A 20,839-nucleotide genomic window follows, 5' to 3' on the forward strand; every position below is an offset into this window, starting at 1 on the left:
CAAGACAACGCGAAAATTCTACTAGGCGATTTCAACGCACAAATCGGCAGAGAAAAACGCTACAGAAAAACAGTAGGAAATTTCCCTGCACACAAATTCACCAACAAAAACGGCACCAGACTGATCGAACTCTGCCAGCAAAACAACCTCAAAATCATGTCAACCTCCCTGATGAAAAAGCCCAAGAAACAAAAGACGTGGCGATCACCAGTCCACTCACTAGGCGAATTCCAGATAGATCACGTGGCAATCTCCTATGAATACCAGAAAGAAATCCACGACGTCCAAGTGAGAAAAGGCGCCAACATAGATTCGGACCACTACCTAACAAGAATCAAAATCAAACTCACACCAAGAAGACAACACAAAAAGAAATTGACCTCACCGAAATTTGATACAAGAAAGATCAGAGAATCGAACATCACAGAACACTGGGAAAAACAAGAGGTGAAAGATTGGACCAGCTTTAAACAAAAAATTGTGAACACAGCCAAAGAACTGATCCCGTAGACTAGAAAACCCAGGCACCCTTGGTGGAACACTACCTGCGAAATCGCCCTACAAAATCGAAGAACAGCTTTCACAAACTACAACAGCAACAAAACACAAGAAACACAGGACAACTTCTATGAAATTCGAAGACAAACATCGAAAACAATAAGACAAGAGAAACGCAAATACATAAACGATCAGCTAAACTCCATCGAAGAAGACTTCAGAAATTTCAACACACAGGATTTCTACAGGACGTTCGCCAACCAAGTCAAACGGTACTCACCACAGAACCTCTGCTTCAGAAAAGAAGACGGAAAACTGGCACTTACCAACAAAGAAAACTGTGAAGAACTCGTGAAGTACTTTTCAAAATTACTAAATTGCCCGGAACCTAACTCAACCTTCGAACCCCGAGAACCGGCCAACGCACCGGAAGACTCACCATCACCAACAAAAGAAGAAATCCTCCACTGCATAAAGAAACTGAAAAACAACAAGGCAGCCGGTGAAGACGGAATAACGGCAGAACTGCTGAAGAACCGAGGACCAAACTCGCTAAACGAAATCACACAAATCATACAGAACACCTGGACAACCGAAATCATACCTGACGACTGGAAGACCGCACTCATTCGCCCGCTACACAAAAAAGGTGACAGGACAGACACAAACAATTATAGAGGAATTTCCCTGCTACCGGTCATCTACAAAATTCTATCAACCTGCCTTCTCAAGGACAACTGGAACCCGCCATCTCGGAATACCAAGCGGGTTTCAGACCCAACAGAGCCTGCCCCGAACAAATCTTCAACCTGAAATCAATCATAAAATTCCACATGACAAGCCCCAAAAAAATCATCTGCACTTTCGTCGACTTCAAAAAGGCTTACGACTCGATCGACAGAAAGTCCCTCATCCAAATCCTCAGAGAAAAAGGCCTAGACCAAAAGACCCGAAGACTAATTGAACAGACACTAACCAATACAAAATCCAAAGTCAAATTCATGGGCGAAATCTCGGACCCCTTTGAAATCCACACTGGCCTAAGACAAGGGGATGGACTATCCCCGCTATTGTTCAACATCGTTCTGGACAAAGTAATGAGCGAATGGGAAGCTGAAGTCAGGAGACAAAACACCTGGAGACCAGTCACATTAGGAAGGAAAAGACTGGAAATCCCTTACCTAGCATTCGCAGACGACCTAGCGATACTGACCTATGACCCAACATCAGCAAAAACACAGATCGAAATCCTGAAAGAATGCGCCGAGAAAGTCGGCCTACAAATCTCTTTTGAAAAAACGCAAGTCCTAACAAGAGAAGGCGACGACATCACAACCAAGTACGGCAAAATTAAAGGGGTCACACACTTCAGATACCTAGGCGAAATCATCGAACCGACCGGAACAGAGAAACTGGCTTACGAAGACAGACAACAGAAGACACAGAAATCACTAGGCATGGTACGAAACGTCTACAACAAACAATGCATTTCCAGAAACACCAAGATCAGACACTATAACACAGTGATCAAACCCGCCGTACTGTATGCCAGCGAAACACTAGCACTCAACAGGAAAATCAAAATTGAAGAAATCAAAAAAGAAGAACGCAAAATCATGAGGAAAATTTTAGGAGGAAGACCCACACCAGATGGCTACAGACTACAGAAGAACTCAACAGTAGAAGCATATTCAAACATCGAGAACGATATGAGAAAAAGGCGCCTTAAATTCTACGGACATTTAGATAGACTCCCTGAAACAAGACTCACTAAGAAAATTCTAGAACACATCAAGACACTTAAAGTCTTGACACCCTGGATGGAAGGAGTCCGAAAAGACCTACAAGCAATTGGCACCACAAACACCACAGACAGAAGCACCTTCCGAAAACACATAGACAATTGGGAAGTAAAGTCAGAAGTGCTAAAACAGCGGACCAAACAAGAATGGTCTGAGGAGAGAAAAGAGGCCCTCTCCAAGAGAATGAAGGAGTACTGGAAGGACAAGAAGAACAAGCCTTCAAAGTCATAAGCTTAACGATTTCCTTTTAGGGAAAATTCGCCAACAATAATAATAATAATAATAATCAAACAATGGAAAACCCTGGATGGAACATAAGAATTTGTGACAAGGAAAGTTGCCACTCACCATGTAGCAGAGATGCTCAGTTGCAGATAGGCACGACAGACAGACACATACACACGCTGATTGGTATATTAATAATATAATAATTTTTTAAAAATCAAAAAAGTTTCATCCTCTTTGCGCTTTGTGCACCACTGCCCTCATCATCTGCAAAATGAGAATACATATGGGTATGTTATAGCTAAATAAGATTATAGATGACTAATTTTAGTTTATATCAGATGAATACCAGGTTAATAATTATTTACTGTCCTTGTTTCAGTCTTGTGTTCCTCCTCTACTTCCAACACAGCTGCTTTCAAGTCTAGCGAATCATGGTGGCTGACATTCGTGCAAGCTGTATCATATTTGGTACTTTTTGAGAAGTGAAGGCCTGTTTTTCAGCAGCTACAAGAGTAGCACAGAACTCAGTTTTGCATATGCATGTAATGGGTCAGGATAATATTGGCTGCTGGTGGCAGAAACATAACAGTTGGAACCAGACGATCCTTGGAACTTATCCAGCCTGATTCCTTGAGATTTTTATTTTTGCCAAGGCACTATTGTATCTGGCGATCCTCAGTTGTTGGTGCAGAAATGATGTTGGCAGTCATTCTGAATGCTGTTTTGTTGTAGCTTCTGTATTGAAGGTGGTTCAGGGACTTAGACTACCACACAACTCGATGAGGAATCATCCACTATAGTCTCCTTGTACTTGTTCCCATTTTGGGTTTTTCTTAAGGGTAGTGATGCATTTCACTTTACCGTGAAGGTAAAGAGCAGAATTAGTGACACAGCCACTGACTAGATGCAAAAGGGGGGGGGGGGATATTCTCTCAAGGAAGTTGACCAATTCCCTGAAAGTAAAACTGCTGTGGCATTTTCCGCCTCCCTGGTTTCATCAATAATCTATTACTTTGCTGATTGAGGCCTATTACAATGATGAAGAGGTGCACGTCTTCCACAACAACTATGACGGTTTACTGTGTGGAATCCAAAGATAGTGCTTTGTTGATAATCAAGGTATCAGGATCTTCAATTGCTTGCTTGGAAGCTATGCCTGCTTTGGCCAATTTGTTCATCAACATTGATATCAAATGGTCCTTGTTCTTGAAATTAGAGAGGAATATCTTGTGAGTGGCCATTGTTTCATAGAAGATTATTTGTACACAGATGTGTTTGTGGGACCTTTCCACTGAAGTTGTTGAAAATATGCTGCACAGCACCATCAGTTTCAGTGGCGTATTACCATGCAGGCCCTTCATGCCTTGGATGTGGTACTGGACATGTGCTGCGACCAAGTCAGGAACTGATTCATTCCAATGTATTACTGGTCACCCTACTTCACTGTCATCTCACTCAGTAAGGTTCAGAACAGTCTCTCACAGCCCCAGCATATGCACACAATTCATTAGTTTCTGTCGATTGGCTGGAAGCTTGTTTTGTTGGAACAAAAATTGTGTCATAATAGCCCCCCCACCCCCCGGTCACACACACACACACACACACACACACACACACGCACACACGCAAACAAGTCGGTTTTTAAATAAAAATCTCATCATGCAGATTGAGTTTCTTTTTGGCTACAACCAACCGCAACCCTCTTGGCTTCCGCTGCAGTTAGTATTTCACTAGTGTACTTTTTTCAACTTGGTTCATGAACCTTAACCACAGTTTCTCGCTTCAGAAGGGCAACTATCCCATCCTTGCTTCAAGAACGTTATTCAAGGTCAATTCAAGCCGGAGTGAAGGAACTTTTCTTCAGTCATCCAGTACACTACACGTATCATATATACATACCATCACATAGAACACACTTGTGTGACTTGAATACATAAAAAAGAAATGGAAACCCCACAATCAGGCTTTCCAGACCATGCAATAACTGACCAACTGCTGTGTCATGTTGTCATTCATCATCAGAACCGGTACGGAGGGGCTCAGGGCAGCACACCACATTCCTGGCCGTCTTCAGTGTTCTGACCTCGCAGCCACTACCTTCCAGTCAAGTAGCTCCTCAGTTGGAATCACAAGGCTTTGTGCACCTCAGTTTGGTCCTCCCACAAGGTAAAATTCTGTGGCAGTACTGGGAGGCAAACCCAGCTCGGGGTCTGTCACGTTGACCACTTGGCTATAATGACGGACATATGAACTCATTACGTATGACTGTTTTGTACATTAAAGCTGAATTTACCAACTGCATATACATTCTAAGCGACTATCTGAGGGTGAACTCATGAAAAACTACCAGTGCAGGAGACTGACACGAAGGAACAGCCTCCCCCCCCCACCCATTCAGGAGGGGGAGGTCAGTGCCGTCTCTCAAACCTCTTCCCCCTCCACTGCAGCACTGCAGCAAGTATCAACTACCAACTAATCCAATAGCATTGTGACACAAGTGGGGAATGGAATTCTGCGATGGATGTGCAACCAAGTATGGCAAGGGCACAGGGATAGGTACTGAGCTGACCCGTCTCCTCAGCTTTGAACTCGGGCTAGCTTCCAACATATGCTACATACCGTATGATTGGCCTGATGAAAAGAAGCACTATGACATATTTTGTATGAAATTTTATCCTCTTTATTTTCGTAACTAGTCAACTTTGCTGAACATTATGTTATTTCCAAATTATAAGTGAAAAAGCCCAAAAGAATCCTGTTTTTCGTGACAATGAAAAAATCAGTTTTTGACAAAATAATTTAATTGGATGGATAAAAAATCTACTCACCAAGTGTTGGCAGAACACATACAAAAAATAGGCTTGTAATTAGGCAAGCTTTCAGAGACAGTGTCTCCTTCAGGTAGAAGGGTTGAAGGGGAAGGAAGAGGGGTGAAGGAAAAGGACTGGAGAGGTCTAGGAAAAGGGGTAGATTTCACCCAGAATCACGGGTCAGGGGAGACTTACCGCACGGGATGAGAACGATGGTCTTTCCTTCTCATCCCGTGCGATAAGTCTCCCCTGACCTGCAGTCCTGGGTGACTTTCCTGAAATCTACCCCTTTTCCTGGACCTCTCCAGTCCTTTTCCTTCACCCACTCTTTCTTCCCCTTCAACCTTTCTGCCTGAAGAAGGAGCCACTGGCACCGAAAGCTTGCATAATTACAACCCTCTTTTATGTGTGTGTTCTGCCACAGCTTAGTGAGTAGATTTTTTATCTATCCAATTTTTTTTGACACATTTCTCTGTCGAAATTTTGGTGGGACATATAGAAAACTTGTCAAAAAATGTTTTCAAAATTTTCCACCAGTTGGTGTTTCAGAGCATTATATCCATTACGGATTTGCTGTAGACATTGGCCTTTATTCTTGTGGCCAGAAATCCTTATCTTTTTCCATTTCACTTCATTCATCCACACTAGATATACATTGAGACTCTGCATTTCCCTTTACAGATGTTCTAACTTTTGTAGTATGTGCAGATTTTATATTCTGCCAGGACATTCTATTGCCATAAAAAGGCAAACTAAGTATTTGGCAAGTATGACATGTGAACAATGTAGGATGCAAAACTTATAGTGGAAAAAACTGTTCCTAGCTCTCAGAACCATTAGTTCCTCCCTCAGGGAAGAAAAAGGGATAGGGAGTGCCCATCATACCTTGGGTTGAGAGAGACCCACTAGTTCTGAGGAAGAGGGGAGGTAGGGACAGTTTTTTAATGTGTCTGTTGGCAGTAACAGCAGTTGCCCAGCAGTGCTGTCTTCTTGAAATTTTCAGGATTTCTCAATTGAAATCTCCTTTTGATGAAAAACTCAAGGAGACAAAAATTAGAAAGCACTATGTGATGTTTACCTTCTTTATTTCTTCATTAATAGTTCTCTGTGTTGACGTACTGCATTGTTATACTGGCTGAGAAAATGGGGTGTGGAAGTTCAACACGTACTACGGTAAATGATGTAGCTGACAGTTGCAAAGTTGCGTTTCACAGTTCTTTCACTGTTCACAACCCCCAATATTACACACTTATGTGACCAGTTCACTATTGGTTAACTTTTGATGAGCCTTATTAATGCGCTACAGGCAAACATCGACATACTGCTATGATAGTTTGCTGTTGAACATCTATGAGCAGTAAAAACCTAATCACACAGTTCAGTTTTTACAGTATACACTATCATTGTTTTAACACAGCCCATTGGTATTAAATTAATTCCACTGTATTATTGTTACTCTAACTGATACAGATTTCACGTCTGAAAATTGGCCATTATATATCCTGGCAATAATAGGCTCTGAAACTGTATGTTGTTTGATGTGTAAGTTACAGAAATTACAATTATAACATAACTCCTTCAATTAACTGAATATAGAAAAATTCCTTCTTTTTAACAGTTTCTTCTACTACAAGGGTAAAGCCAAATTATTTGTTTAAATGATGGCCCTGCTAATATGTTTTCGAATAGAGCCAAATAAATACTTTAAGAATCCTAGCAGTTGTTCTTCCAAATGTTTATAATTTTACAGAATTTATATTTGTTTATAAGTCAACAATAGAATCTAAGTCACAGAACAAATTACTGATTTCACCGTACAACAAAAGATATTAACTAGGAATAGCCAAAATAAATTAGGAAATTGATGACATACAGAAAACTAAGAACAAAATCAGATCTGGTGTTATATACCTTAATACTGAGGACCAACCTTTCTCTTTTATGAAAAAGCAGGTTATACTTAAGCATGTTAATGGTAATTAGGGAAAAATGAAAATAAAATGAATTTAAGGAGGCAGATGGAAAAACAAGAAAGGAAGTAAAAAGATCCCAGCTTGTTTCATCAAAACTAGTCCACAGCAGAGTTAAACATGGGAATCAATCAAGATACTGTGTGTTGATTTTCTTTGAATGTAATTCTGAATTCAGAAGTTGGTTTCTCATTATGATAAATGCCGCAGTATGTTGAAAAGTAGATTAACATGTAGACTGTAATATAATAATATTTTTAAAAATATACTTGTGTTTGTGAAGTATGAAAATTATACTCACGAAGAAAGAAGCCACAAATTGTTTCTTTTGGTGGATCTTGTTGGTCTATGTAAATGACATCTGAATATGGCTTCAAGGTTGAGACTGTACGATAGTGTGGGATAAAGGGATGGTACATAGTGACAAAAAGGAAACCCTTTCCTGATTTTCTGAAGCAGCTGTTTCTTTTATCACGAATTAGTTTTCAGCTCTTTAGGACATCGTCAAGTGAAATCTTATTGCAGCAACCACCGAAATGATGTGCCAGATGTTAGCAAAAAAACTATTTACACAGGAAATTAATAAATTTTCTGCTCAAACATTTGTAAATCGGATTTATTTAAGAACAGATTTTAGAGGCACTTTGATGGCTTAGTTGTGGTTTTCCATCAGTTCTGTGCTATCTGAAATTTTTGAACAAATTTACTTTCAGAAGAAATTAAATAGAGGGTCAGGTACATGGATTATGTGCTGTATTTATAGACTGGTATCACAAGACAAATACATTTTTAAATATAATAAGATTTAGGTTGCAGTGTAATTGAGAGGCTCTCTTATAAATCTCTTGGAACTTGATGTAAACATTAGCACAAAGAAACATTTCTTCATCATTTCCACACAAAAATCTATCATCTGGTTACAATACAATCACTGCAAACTCCCAGCATCCACAAATTTACATAAATGCAGTTTACCATTGTGTAGTACTTTGTTTTATCAGAAACTGCCTTTCAAACTTGCTTACAGACAAACTTGTTACTTTCAGTAATGGCTGTAGCTGTGGCTTGAGTGATAAAATTAAAAATGTTATCCCCTAAGACATTAATGAGTGAAAATGTGCAAAATATGTAAACTTACTGACTTCTGAAGTAGTGCATAACTGAAACAGCTGAGTTTTCTGAGTTTGAAGCTAGCCCATTTTTGCAAAACCAGTCTGAAAGTTGCACGAAGACATCATTTGATACTTCTTTGCACTGCTCCAAAACAGTGCATGTATCGTCAGCAAACAGGATTATTTCTACCATATTAACTGATGTACATTGTATTGACAGCAGTACAAGGCAGTGGTTAACTGATTCCTCCACCATGTGTTCATGGTGTCCGTAAGGAGTGTGGTGCCAATTACATCACAACCGTACAAGACTCTCAGCAAGACCTACAAGACTGAATGATGTGAGTAGCCGAATCGATGGCAATCAAGTGATACTAACTGGTCTTGAATGCCTTTACGCATCTGCCAACATTAAGTAGCAGACAACACTGTGTTCAGTGTAACCGTATCTATGAAAGCAGAAACAAAATGTAAAATAATCAACAACTGAAATGTTGTGCATGATTGTATTTGAAATCGTTGTATTTACTGACAAGCTAAATGGATTAAACACAGTTTTTCCTGATAGCTGGAATGTGAAGCAGCAGAAATGGGGCCAATCAGTGTATTTAGATCTCTGTTGATTCTTGCCAAGTGTTTACCTAGAGAGGGCAGTTTGTTCTTCCACTTCAGCACATTCTGACACCAGAGGAATTGCTTAGAGATAGTCATTATTAACAGTTTATTGTATTCACTATTTCATCCATAAGAGACGGCATTGTGAGGGCTGTAACTGTGTACAAATAAAACAGTTTCTGTGTCAGTGTCTTATTTATTTTGCTAGTATGCATTTCAGTGGTTGACACCACCATCGTCAGGTGGAGAATTGTGTATTTACATGGCTGGTGTTGGTGAAGAGTATAGACGTCTTTCCATTGTTATAGACAGAGAGCAGTGTAGGTTATTTTGCATTTTTTTGCTAATGATGAAAAGCAGAGATGCAAAACAACCTTCACTGGTATTCATCTGTGACTGAGAAAGATACCTGTACTAATCACCAACACCAGTCATGTAAATAAACAATTCACCACCTGAAGATGATGGTATGATCCACTGAAATAGTTATTGGCAAAATAAACAAGTGACTGGCGCAGAAACTGTTTTGTTGACTAACTGTTAATACATAGTGTAGTGTACTGCAGTACTGAAGACTGGTGAATCAAAAATATAAATAATTTTCTTCAACAAGCTCTAATGAAGAAAAGCTCTTGTTTCAAGATACCTTCATGTACTAAATCTCCATAAATATTTCTCTAACTGGACACAAGTGTGTAGAAAGTGGCGTAGGTTGCGTGCAGTATGTCTGGTCATTTCTGCCTACTTGAGACTGCAAAATTCAAGTTCAACCTTACCTAGGTTAGCATTGTGCCTCAGCACTTAGAACTTCCCTCCTAGCTATTCTCTGGCACTGTACTCTTTCTGATACAGTATCTTGTAGCTGCAAACAATGTAACTATGTGGCTACAATTGGACGTGTGGGTGGCTAGGTTACTTCAAATAATATTCTAGTATGCTATTGCAGTGCATTTATTGATTAATACTGTATAATAATTCAGAACCACTCAGTTTGGTACAGTTAACTTCAAAAAATGCGGAAAATACGGGAGCATATTTGACACTGAGACCGATCTAGAAGGCATCCTAATACCGACTGGAGTTTCTGAATAAAATTGGTCTTCTTTAGGCAGTTAAAATATTATTTATTGCAATTGCAATTTTGACGCGAGGTCATTGTTGAGCATTGTGCAGTGTAGTAATCCACTCAATAACATACAGCTGTAAAGTGTTAGAAGATAGTTCCCAGTAGTGTTAATTTATCAGCTGTCCCATACACCATGTGGACACGTGTTAGAAAGCTAGTGAAATAATAGCAGATACAATAAACATTTAAGTAAAAATCTCGTGTAACAGGTGTGGTTGATGATTATCTGCCACACAAGATTTTGACTTAATTGTTTATCAGGCATGCTGTTATTTCACCAGCCTTCTAGTATGTGCTCACTTGGTGTATGGAATAGCAGATAAATTTACACTGCCAAATGCTTTCATACTGCTGGTAACTAGCTTCCAGCATGCCACAGCTTTATGTTGCTGAGTGGATAATTACATTTCAATATGCTTGACAACGAATGTCAAAACTGCAATCGTAATAAATAATGAAACTTCCTGCCAGATTAAAACTGTATGGCAGACCAAGACTCAAACTCTGGACATTTGCCTTTTGGGAACAGTTGCTGTATTGACTGAGCTACCGAGTGTGTCTCGCAACACAACCTCACAGCTTTACTTCTGCTGATATGTGATCTCCCACCTTCCAGACTTCTCAGTCCAGCACACAGTTTTAATCTGCCAGGGAGTTTTGCATCAGTGCACTCTCTACTGCAGGGTGAAAATTTCATTCTGTTAATAAATAATATTCTAACACCCTACAGCAGAATGACTTCAATCAGCACCTTATGGCACTCCTAGTCTCGCTGCCCGACTTCCAGTCTTACTCATCAGTGTAGCAACCTGTACCACTGCTTAAGAAAGCAGGTTATTTGTTGAAACTGCAGCAGCACAGTACAAAGTTAAAAATATCAAATAAATGGTTTCTGTATTAACAGGAACCTCATGAGGTGGGAGAAAGATTGAACATGATTTACCCCTCCACCTGGACTATTTTCAGTTTTCATTACTATCAGGCATACACTTTGTTCGCGTGAATAGTTGAGAGAAAACAAATGTGTGCTTGGGTGCAAAGACATCCTACAAACTCCCATGCAACATAAATCACACTGTTCGGAAGAAAACCATAAAGGCAGGCTCAGTAGCCACTGCTTTGCAAATTCTGTGGGATTATGTAGATTCAAGGACTGCAAAGTTTGTGTCTGCTAATGGAAAGTAAAATTGTTTGTTGTAGAGCTGCATGACAGGCAATAACATATCGTAATCAATGTTCTGTTGTTACAAATGGAGGTAACTGTTTTCTTTGAAAAACACATATGTTTTCATGTAAAAATTAACTATAGAAAGAAAGTTCTGGTAGAATGTAAATACTGTATGAGTAAAGGAGACAACTCACCAAAAATCAGAAGTGCTGAGTCATTGACAGGTGTGTACAAAAGAAAGGAGACTTGATAGCTTTTGAGCAAATCCTTTCTGGAGCCAGAGAACAAATACACACCAAAAACACATTCACGCATGCAAATACACATGCCTTACATAGTGCTGGGTGGAAGTGTAGTACCAGGATTGCAAATCAGCAGTGGAATAGTTTGGATTGGGGACTGCGTGAGGTTGGTGGATAGATGGGGAGAGGAGTAGGAAGACTAGGAATGCAGAAAGCAGGGGTGGAGGCATCCGGAATGGCTACATGGTGCACAGGTGTCGGAGCTGGTGGCAAGCAGTGCACGGTGAAGTGGTGTAGGGACGTGAACTCTGAGGGGATGATAGGACGGAGGAAGAGGAAACTGTTTGGAGGAGGGCACAGGAGACTGTTGACTGTTGTTTACTACAGGGTTAGGAGAATGAAGGATGTGTAGTGAAGATTACTCCCATATACATAGTTCAGAAAAAATAGTGCTTATGAGTGGGAGGAGGGGGATTGAGATGGCTCGGGTGAAGCAAGCATTGAAGTAGAGGATGTTATTCTAAGCTACATGTTGTGCAACCAGGTGGTAAGCTTTGTTGTGGCCCACAGTTTGGTGGGCCCATTCATTGTGGTGGACAGCTGATCAGTTGTCATACTGACATAAAAACCTGTGCAGCTGAGCTGATGTATGACATGGCTGCTTTTACAGGTGACCCAGCATCTGATGATGTAGGATAAGCCTGTTGCGGGACTGACGTAGGATGTGCTGTATGGATGACTCGGAGAGCTAGTAAAGTTATTGGGTTTCATTATGTGCCTACTGATAACTCATCTACATTACTCCTAAATTATTTACATTCTACCAGGAATTTTGGTTACCATGTTTATGACACTAATGTGTTCCAACTTTCGGATACTCTAATAAGAGAATGTGAAAGGACTGTGCTTACATCTTGTACCTTAAGCTGTTGCTTGTTATTGTTATTATTATTATTATTATTATTATTTCTTTTTTAAGGTTTGGTCTAGAGGAAGTTTTCTGCCAATACGGTGTGGACCTGCTGATTTGGGCTCACGAGCATTCATATGAGCGTCTGTGGCCCATCTACAACTACGTGGTACGCAATGGCAGCTACGAAGCTCCTTACAGGAACCCACGCGCTCCTGTCCATGTAACAACCGGATCGGCAGTAAGTGGACGATCTTGTCTGACAATCTGCAGTGCTATTTCTGCTTTCCTTACAGAGAATTAATGTTACAGTGTGAAAGTACAGAAAACTTTTGGTGAGTACTCACAGATGTACTTAGTAGTGTGACTTCAGTGCATAGCCTTGCCTTCAGACAACAGTTACCTCGTAAATATCAGTGTTACATCAGAGACTGTTTCCTTAATTCATACTATTCAGACAGTAATTTATGTTTTGCAGATTGCTGTGGTGAAGTTAGTGTCGCTGTGGGTGGTTTTTATTTTAGAGAAGAGTTTGGTTGTCAGGTTATGTAGTACCGTGTGCTCAAAAGAAATTTTGACCTTGCTAATACACTTTTTACCTGTACTAATTGTAAGTTTCCTGATTATAGAAACATGTTTGGTATTATCTAATGTGTGGTAATTATGAAGCAATTTTAATTTAAAAATTTCACTGTTTATTTAAAATACAAGGGAAAGTGTGTTAATTATATTATGATCTTAAATAATATTACCTTAGCATAAACTGTGAGTTAGGCCGATGTAAATAATTTTTGAAGTCCAGAATGAATTTTCACTCGCAGTTTAAAACTGCGTGGCAGACAGGGACTCTAAAACCCAGAACCTTTGCCTTTTGCAGGAAAATGCTCTGTTGAGTGACCTGTTATGACTGACCCTCTGTTCTCATCTCTGAATTTACTTGAAGAGTTCCCTTGAGTTTATGGCTGTCAGGCGCGTGGCAGGGATTTTGTGCATCAGTTATCCCGGTGGCAGTTATTTAAACGGTGTGGCTAGACCGACCTACAAGCTGCTTTCTCTATGTATATGGAACTGTAATTAATATATCTAAAAGCAAAGATGATGTGACTTACCAAATGAAAGTGCTGGCAGGTCGACAGACACACAAACGAACACAAACATACACACAAAATTCAGGCTTTCGCAACAAACTGTTGCCTCATCAGGAAAGAGGGAAGGAGAGGGAAAGACAAAAGCATGTGGGTTTTAAGGGAGAGGGTAAGGAGTCATTCCAATCCCGGGAGCAGAAAGACTTACCTTAGGGGGAAAAAAGGACGGGTATACACTCGCACACACACACATATCCATCCACACATATACAGACACAAGCACTAATGCCCTTTCTCCAGCAATGTTCCACTGCCTTGATCCCATCTCGAAAATTAGATTCCGCCAGGTCTGCAGAATACCCATCAACTTTGGCTGCCAGGTCTTCATTTAAACAGAATATCAATCCACTGAGCAAAAGTCTCAGCTTTGGGAAGAGATGGAAGTTTGATGCAGCCTAATAAGATGAATAAGGCAGGTGTGGCAACAATTCTCACCTTAGTTTAGGTATTTTTTGCCATGGCAATGACACTTGTGTAAAGGCAGGGCTTATCTTGATGAAAGATGACTTTCTTCTTGGCCAAACCTGACCTTTTTTGTGCATGTTTTGCAGTAGGTTATCCTAGTGTCATCATGTATTTGATCAGTGAGAAGGGAATCTATAAGCAGAACCGCTTTCGCATCCATGAAAATTAATGGCATAATCTTTCTAGGCAACCGTATTGCCTTGGTTTTCCTCGGTGATCGTGATTCAACATGTTTGCACTGGTTTGACTGTTGTTTTGTCTCAAGAATATAGTATGGATCCAGATTTTATCTGTGGTCACTGATCGATGCACACAATCTTGTTGCTTGCTCCCTGCTCATTGTCGGGACATTTCCATTCTGGTACCATTTCTCATCTTGTGTAACAGTTGCAGCAACCATCCAACAGATAATTTTCTCATATTGAGTTCCACTGTTAAAATGTAATATGTCTGTTCAAATGACATCACTTCAACTTCAGCAATGTCTTACACTTTCAGTCGGCGATTCTATGTGATCATTGTATGCACTTCTGCAATAATTTCTGGTATAATGGCACATCTTTCCCATGCCACTGTGCAGATCGTCATCTAAGCTGCCCCCACCAAATTTAAACTCGTTTCTCCTCTTGGCAACAGTTGAATGCCCCAGTACGTTCTGAAAATTGGGGTGAATTTCCATCAGTTTCAACCCTTTCTCTACAGAGTACTTAATTAGTGCTTGAATCTAAATTTTTTCCGTCTTCACAAATCACCACACTGGAACAACAGAGTGATGTCTGCACTACAAATCTCAATGCTTGTAAACGATAACCTGTCATTACATCGGAATCTTGTTGCACTAGCACTGTCATTTGGTGGTGATTCTGTGAACTTCACACACTACCCTTGTAATTGACAACATCATTGGGCCAGGACGGGCTCAGAAAAGGATCGTCTGCTGTGGAGTCCCACGCTCAAAAGTGTGTTGTCTGGAATAGTAGTACTTGAATCAGCATTGAACTCCATTGTCAGATCTGCCAAGGTATTGCCAGCTATCCATGTTTACCAACTGGTCAAGTGCCCCATATCCACATTCTGTGACAATGCATGGACATCCAACACGTGGTTTCACTGTCTTTCAACGACCTCCTAGAGATGGTCGCACATGACAGCAGCATGGAAACAGCTGACCATTTTTGACATTTCTGAGATGCTCATTCTCGGGCACCAGACCATAACAGTCATCCCTTTTTTGTCTCTCACTACAGTGGATTTGCATGTATTGTCTCCTCACTCACCTTTGCTCTGTGTATATATTTCCGTTACCATGCCACGGTGCCCGTAATGCCACCAAAAAACATTCAGTCTCACAGTTGGCAGTGTTCAAAATGTTTTGGCTGATCAGTGTACAGGATGTCCACGATTTAAGTTCCAGATTCAAATCGATGTAGATGAGAACCACTGCTCAGAGTGAAGTCAGATTTGAACAGCATATTATTAACACAGGGGAAAACACGGTGGAACGAAAAAAGGGTAACAAAAATCTTACAAATAGGTGATACTGTAAGCATATTAACATAGATGGGGTCGGCTACAAATGGAAGATGAACCACAATATGATGGCAGTGGTTTGAGTTGTATGTTACACCATCCGTACTGTTCAGTGTGCACGGGTGCACAAGTTTGACAGTCGACATTTGTGGTATTGTTAGTTAGGTAAGCCCATCCACCATGGCACGGTCGTACTACATCAAATGAGAAAAATCCATTTTTAACTGTCCTGCAGCCAAAAACTACATGAGAAACGAAATGAGATTGGTTGCTTATTGTCATGGGACTGGCACGATATATGTTCAGTGTGCTGTCCACTGTTTCCTGTCACAGGTTGAAATCGAGACACAGTATGTTCCACAACAGGCTGGAGTGTCTTGGGGATCACATCGGAATGCACTGCACATTGTGCAATTTCAGTTTATCTACATTCATTGGAGACCTGAACACAATATATTTCAAATAACCCCACAGCCAAAAGTCACACAGATTAAGATCAGGTGATCTGGATGGCAAGGCTGTAGGAAAATGATAGCTGATGATTGTGCCATTTTTGTAATACCTCTGTAAAAGCCACTACACTGGCTGTGAAACGTGTGGAAGAGCATCATCTTGTCTAAAAATGATCCTATCCACACTATTGAAGGTTTGGAATGACATAGGTGCCAAAAGACTCTCATAGTGCTTACAAGTGACAGGACCCACACGACTCTTCTCCACAAAAAAATACAGCTCCACAATAAATAATGCTGTCAACGCACACCAAACTGTCACCTTTGCAGAATGAAGTGGTACCAGTTGATAGGCATGCAGATTTTCTGTAGCCCATACTCTGAAATTCTGCATATTGACATATCCTTGGAGATGCACATGGGCTTCATCTGTCCAGAAATGTGCCATGGCCATTCATTGTCCACTTTCATGTGAACAAGAAATTCCAGACTAAACATTTGTCTTGTTGGCAGGTCAGCAGGAAGCAACTCCTAACTGCGAGTGATTTTGTACGGTTAGCAATGCAGGATGTTTCGCAGGATTTTAAGTGCACTTCTCGCAGGCATGTCCATTGTTCAGGCAATTGCCCGTGCACTGCACATTCACTCATCACTCCTCGACCCCGCCAGTAATGCTTTTACCACACCTTCGACAGATGTCGGGCCGAAAGCTTTCCTCCCTCTACCAAATGGCACTTTAAAAGAACAAGTCTTTTCAAATTTGGTGATCATTTTCTCCAGACTCTTAGCAGACATTGGACCAATGCCTGTTTTCATATAATTGAGTGTCTAGAACTTCTGCAGGCTACTGGTGCACAGTCACAGTTCTTTTAAAAGAGCTTTACCAGCAACACATGCAGTCCTTCATAGAGACAATCGTGTTGGGCATCTGGGACACAAACTGAGAACAGCCGTGTGCTGCGTATCAGTTGGTGTGTGTGTGTGTGTGTGTGTGTGTGTGTGTGTTTTTTTTTTTTTCTGATGCTTGCAGCCCCATCAATTGGTCAAAGTTTTGTTAAGTGTTCTTTTCTTTTATTCTATAATGTTTCCCCCTGTGTCAATAATAACCTCTTCAAATTAGGCATCATTCTGAACAGTGGTTCTCCTTCTAAAGCGTTTTGAAACTGAAACTTTAATTATTGACACCGTGTACATAGAACTGCGAAACGAGGTGGAGAGAGGATGTACTTGTACAGAATTGTTGTTGGCAGCAGGTAATGCTTTGTACCTGGTTGGCAGAACGTTTTGTGAACTACAAGTAGCACTTGCCTCTCAGTGAAAGGTTATTTGGGAAGCATCTGAAAACGTTTGTAATAGCTTCGGCGACGATTCTTTCGCTAAGCTGGTGATTCATAGTTTCTTTCTGGCCATTGGTTATCATGTATTCACTGGATGTAACCATACAGAGTTAATATTTTATTAGCTGTAGCGTCAAGAATAGTATTTTCTTTTCCTGTTATTGTTATCTTCAGTTCGAAAACTGCTTTGATATAGCTCTTCATGCTACTCTATCCTGTACCAGCCTCTTCATCACTGAATACCTAGTGCGACATTCATCGTTCTGAATCTGCTTACTATATTCATCTCTTGGTCTCCACCTACAATTCTTAACCCCCAGGCATCCCTCCAATACTAAATTGTGATCTCTGGATGTCCCAGAATGTGTCCTATCAACCAATCTTTTCTTCTAGTCAGGTTGTGAAACAAATTTATTTTATCCCCAATTCTGTTCAGTACCTTCTCATTAGTTACGTGGTCTACCCATCTAATCTTAAGCATTCTTCTACAGTGAATTTAATTCCCTCAGCATCACTTGATTTAATTCGATTGCTTTCCTCAGCATCACTTGATTTGATTCGATTGCTTTCCATTATCCTAGTTTTGCTTTTGTCCAAGTTCATCGTATGTGCTCTTTTCAAGACACTATCCATTCCATTCTACTGCCTTTCCAATTCTTTTGCTGTATGTGACAGAATCACAGTGTCATCGGCAAATCCCAAAGTTTTTATTTCTTCTCCCATTTTTCTTTTGTTTTGTTTACTGATTCAGGGTGTATATGACCCGGGAGATCCGGGAATTTTTTCGTCCGGGAGGAAACCGGAAAAAACCCATGAATTTTTTAGAATTCCGGGAATTTTTCATTGTTTTCGTTACCAGCCAAATTTTTGTGATTTTGACTGTTAAGAACCAATATTCTAACGAAGGATATTACTGTATCCCACTTCTGCAGAATAATACTGCAGCAACAAAACATGAATGAGAGAAGAAAAAAAAAAAAAACGAAAATAAAACTTAAGTCGCAAAGGAAATGCGCCATATACAACAACAAAACCCAGTTCTCATACAAGCATCTGCGAACCAAAGTGTGTCAAAGGCTTTAGGAAAAATATGCAGTGCGTCCTAACAACAAATTGCCTCCGATGAGTGGGTCGTGACAGCTGTTTACATTAGATTCATTTGAGCAGTTCCGGGAGGCCTGTTGTGCATGCACAGTTGAGTCGCGTATGAGTAGTACCTTCTCCTGCTTCTGGCTACAGATGTATGGCTGGGCGCCACTATCTAAATTGCTCCGCTTCGGAAATATCGTAGATACGGTGCTGATGCAGAAAGCAGTCTGAGTTGTAGTGTGGAGGTGGGTAGTCTCCACGTGACCTGTGTTTACGTTTAGTGATTTTGCTATTTCATCTTCGTTTATTTCTCTCACATTAAATGAAAACAAAACGAATTTCTGTGACTGAGAGCTACCAAATGAATTAAAATACGTTTGCATAATTACAGTAGGCTAAAATATGTTGTTAGTTTCAGGTTTTATTTCCACCTTTCTGACAGTCGAGCATCAATCGCCTTGCAGAACAATGAAGTTATTTTTTTCGGTTTGCTAAAGAGATGTGGCTTTTATTAATCTTTTGCGCTGAGGCGGTCAGTTTATTTGAAAAGTGTTTAATTTCATACTGCTGGCTAGTTTCAACTGTTCGCTGCATTTCAAGTACACGTTTTCCACCTTCTAGCTTGTATGGCATTATGCCATAATAAAGAACCAAACATGAGATAATACATCCGAATCTGGACATACAATTGTGCACTTTAATCCAAATTATGCATTTTAGTATGGTTCACAAAATTCCAATGCTCTTGAAGTATCCTTTGATGCCTTGTTTCTTTTATGACATAATGCAAGATCTTTTAATACTTTACACGTATGAACATACGGGGTTCCTGCATCATCGTAGCTGCGCAGGCGCAGTGACGCCTGTTATCTGGCGCTCTCTGGCAACTGATGAAACGAACCAGCTTCTAACAGGTCAGGGAAAATATTGTGAATGGTGGTTTGAAAAGTACTACTTTCAAAGTAAATTTCCTTTTACGATAGATGAACTATGTGCGAGAATGTACGATGAATTTCTTAAATCACAGTGTGTTTGACTCTCATTTAAAAATCAACTCTTTGAGGACGACCATCTAGAAGAATTTCGAGCCCAGAAGATCAGACATTTACATCGTTATTAAAAATTATACTGGCACATTTGTGTGATGTATCTTAAAGTGTAACACGCGCAAAAAGATCAGCATTATATGTGGAAGCTTAGCTTCTCTTGCAGCTTATTAATCTTAGAGACCAATATTATTTTGTGAAAGCTTTGTTTTTCTTGTAGCAACACTATGTATATTAATTTAAACCATTAACTTTTCTTTTTTGTGTGTTCGGCCTACTGAAGATTGATCTTTGCTATTGGTTGACTACGTCACGTGTCCTATGCTGTCACCAGCTGGCGAGATCACGTGACATGAGCTATGACTGGCTTACAAAAGCGCATTGTAATCTTGATTTCATTACTTCGGAAAGTAACATGCTGTGTTTAGTGGAATTCGAATTTATACCTTCGTAACACAAAAAAATGCAGCGTACATGTTGCTGCACATCAAAGATCTTTCCAAAACATATTTTTTCCACCCCTGGGTTTCGTTTTCTAAAGTGCCAGCAAATTCTATGTCTGTGTAGAAAACCATAAACATTCTAAGGATTGATAAGTTGTACAGTGCCGAGGAAAAGTATGCTGTCACTTAACACGGAAAAAGTGTATTTTCACCCGGGAGAAAGTGTATTTTTGACCGGGAAATCTGGGAATTTTTTTTCTTTGTCAATGTATACACCCTGTGATTGCTCAGTCTACAGATTGGATAACATCATGGACAGGCTACAACCCTGTCTCACTCCCTTCTCAACCACTTGTTCCATTTCATGCCTCTCAACTCTTATAAATGGCCTTCTGGTTACAGTACAAGTTGTAAATAGCATTTTGCTCCTTGTATTTTTGCCCTGCTACCTGCAGAATTTCAAAGAGAATATTCCAGTCAACATTGCCAAAAGCTTTCTCTAAGTCTACAAATTGCGGTGGCCCAGTGTAATGTTAAGCTCTCTCTATACAGCTTAAGCGTTTTCGTGGACTTACTTGTTGAAGAATGCTGGTTCTGCTTTCTTGCAGCGCCAATGTCTTCTGCTAGCACTGGACGCTTCTCCGAAGATTTCACTGCTAGGAAGGGGAAATTTTCACTCTCTCTCTCTCTCTCTCTCTTCTTATTTAAAAAATACGCTACTATTGGATTATCATTCAATGCACCAGAACATATTTATTTCCAGTTTGTAAAAAAAAAAAATGGGCAACTAAACACTATGACGTAAGCCCACACATTACCGGGCATCCAGAATCAGTTAATTACACATTTTT

At 40.2% G+C, this 20,839-nt stretch overlaps 1 protein-coding gene across 1 annotated transcript in view; it reads left to right on the top strand.

The window, feature by feature from the left end:
- Positions 1-20,839, top strand: part of LOC126424810 (acid phosphatase type 7) — a 110,847-nt gene that overhangs the window by 61,685 nt on the left and 28,323 nt on the right. The window contains exon 7 of the mRNA XM_050087601.1: positions 12,551-12,722. Within this exon, the coding sequence (XP_049943558.1) occupies positions 12,551-12,722 (172 nt within the window). The remainder of the gene's footprint in view (positions 1-12,550; positions 12,723-20,839) is intronic.

This window comes from Schistocerca serialis, chromosome 10 (assembly GCF_023864345.2).
Source record: "Schistocerca serialis cubense isolate TAMUIC-IGC-003099 chromosome 10, iqSchSeri2.2, whole genome shotgun sequence".
Lineage (NCBI taxonomy): Eukaryota > Metazoa > Arthropoda > Insecta > Orthoptera > Acrididae > Schistocerca > Schistocerca serialis.